Below are 349 nucleotides of genomic sequence, written 5' to 3'. Positions count from 1 at the left end.
GCGGGAGGGGCGCGAGGCTCCTGCAGCGGCACGGTCTGCCTGCTTCCTGGCGCCAGCCTTCTTCGCGCCGCTGATTCAGCAGACACAAAATCTCGCTACCGTGGCTTGAATATGCAATGCGAATGCACGTGAGTCAGTGCTATATAGCATACGTAATTCCTAAAACATAAAAAAACGATTATTGATATTGGCACATTCTTTGCCACCAAATTACAAACAAAGAGAAAAAAAATTATAGAAATGGTTTGGCACTACAGAAAATAATTGAATGAGTACGGAATACTTGGCACTAATATTTGGTAACACTAAGAATAAATAGTATAAAATTATATTCAGCAAAGCTATGAAG

General features: G+C 41.3%; 1 protein-coding gene across 1 annotated transcript in view; it reads left to right on the top strand.

Annotated features, from left to right (window-relative positions):
- The window catches only part of LOC119588482, a gene marked incomplete in the record, with an annotated part of 615 nt that extends 430 nt beyond the window's left edge, over window positions 1-185 (top strand). The window contains 1 exon segment of the mRNA XM_037937130.1: window positions 1-185. Within this exon segment, the coding sequence (XP_037793058.1) occupies window positions 1-132 (132 nt within the window).
- Between the last annotated feature and the right edge of the window lie 164 nt (window positions 186-349).

The sequence above is a fragment of the Penaeus monodon genome, chromosome 24 (genome assembly GCF_015228065.2).
Source record: "Penaeus monodon isolate SGIC_2016 chromosome 24, NSTDA_Pmon_1, whole genome shotgun sequence".
NCBI lineage: Eukaryota > Metazoa > Arthropoda > Malacostraca > Decapoda > Penaeidae > Penaeus > Penaeus monodon.
This window is presented reverse-complemented; position numbering and strand designations above follow the sequence as displayed.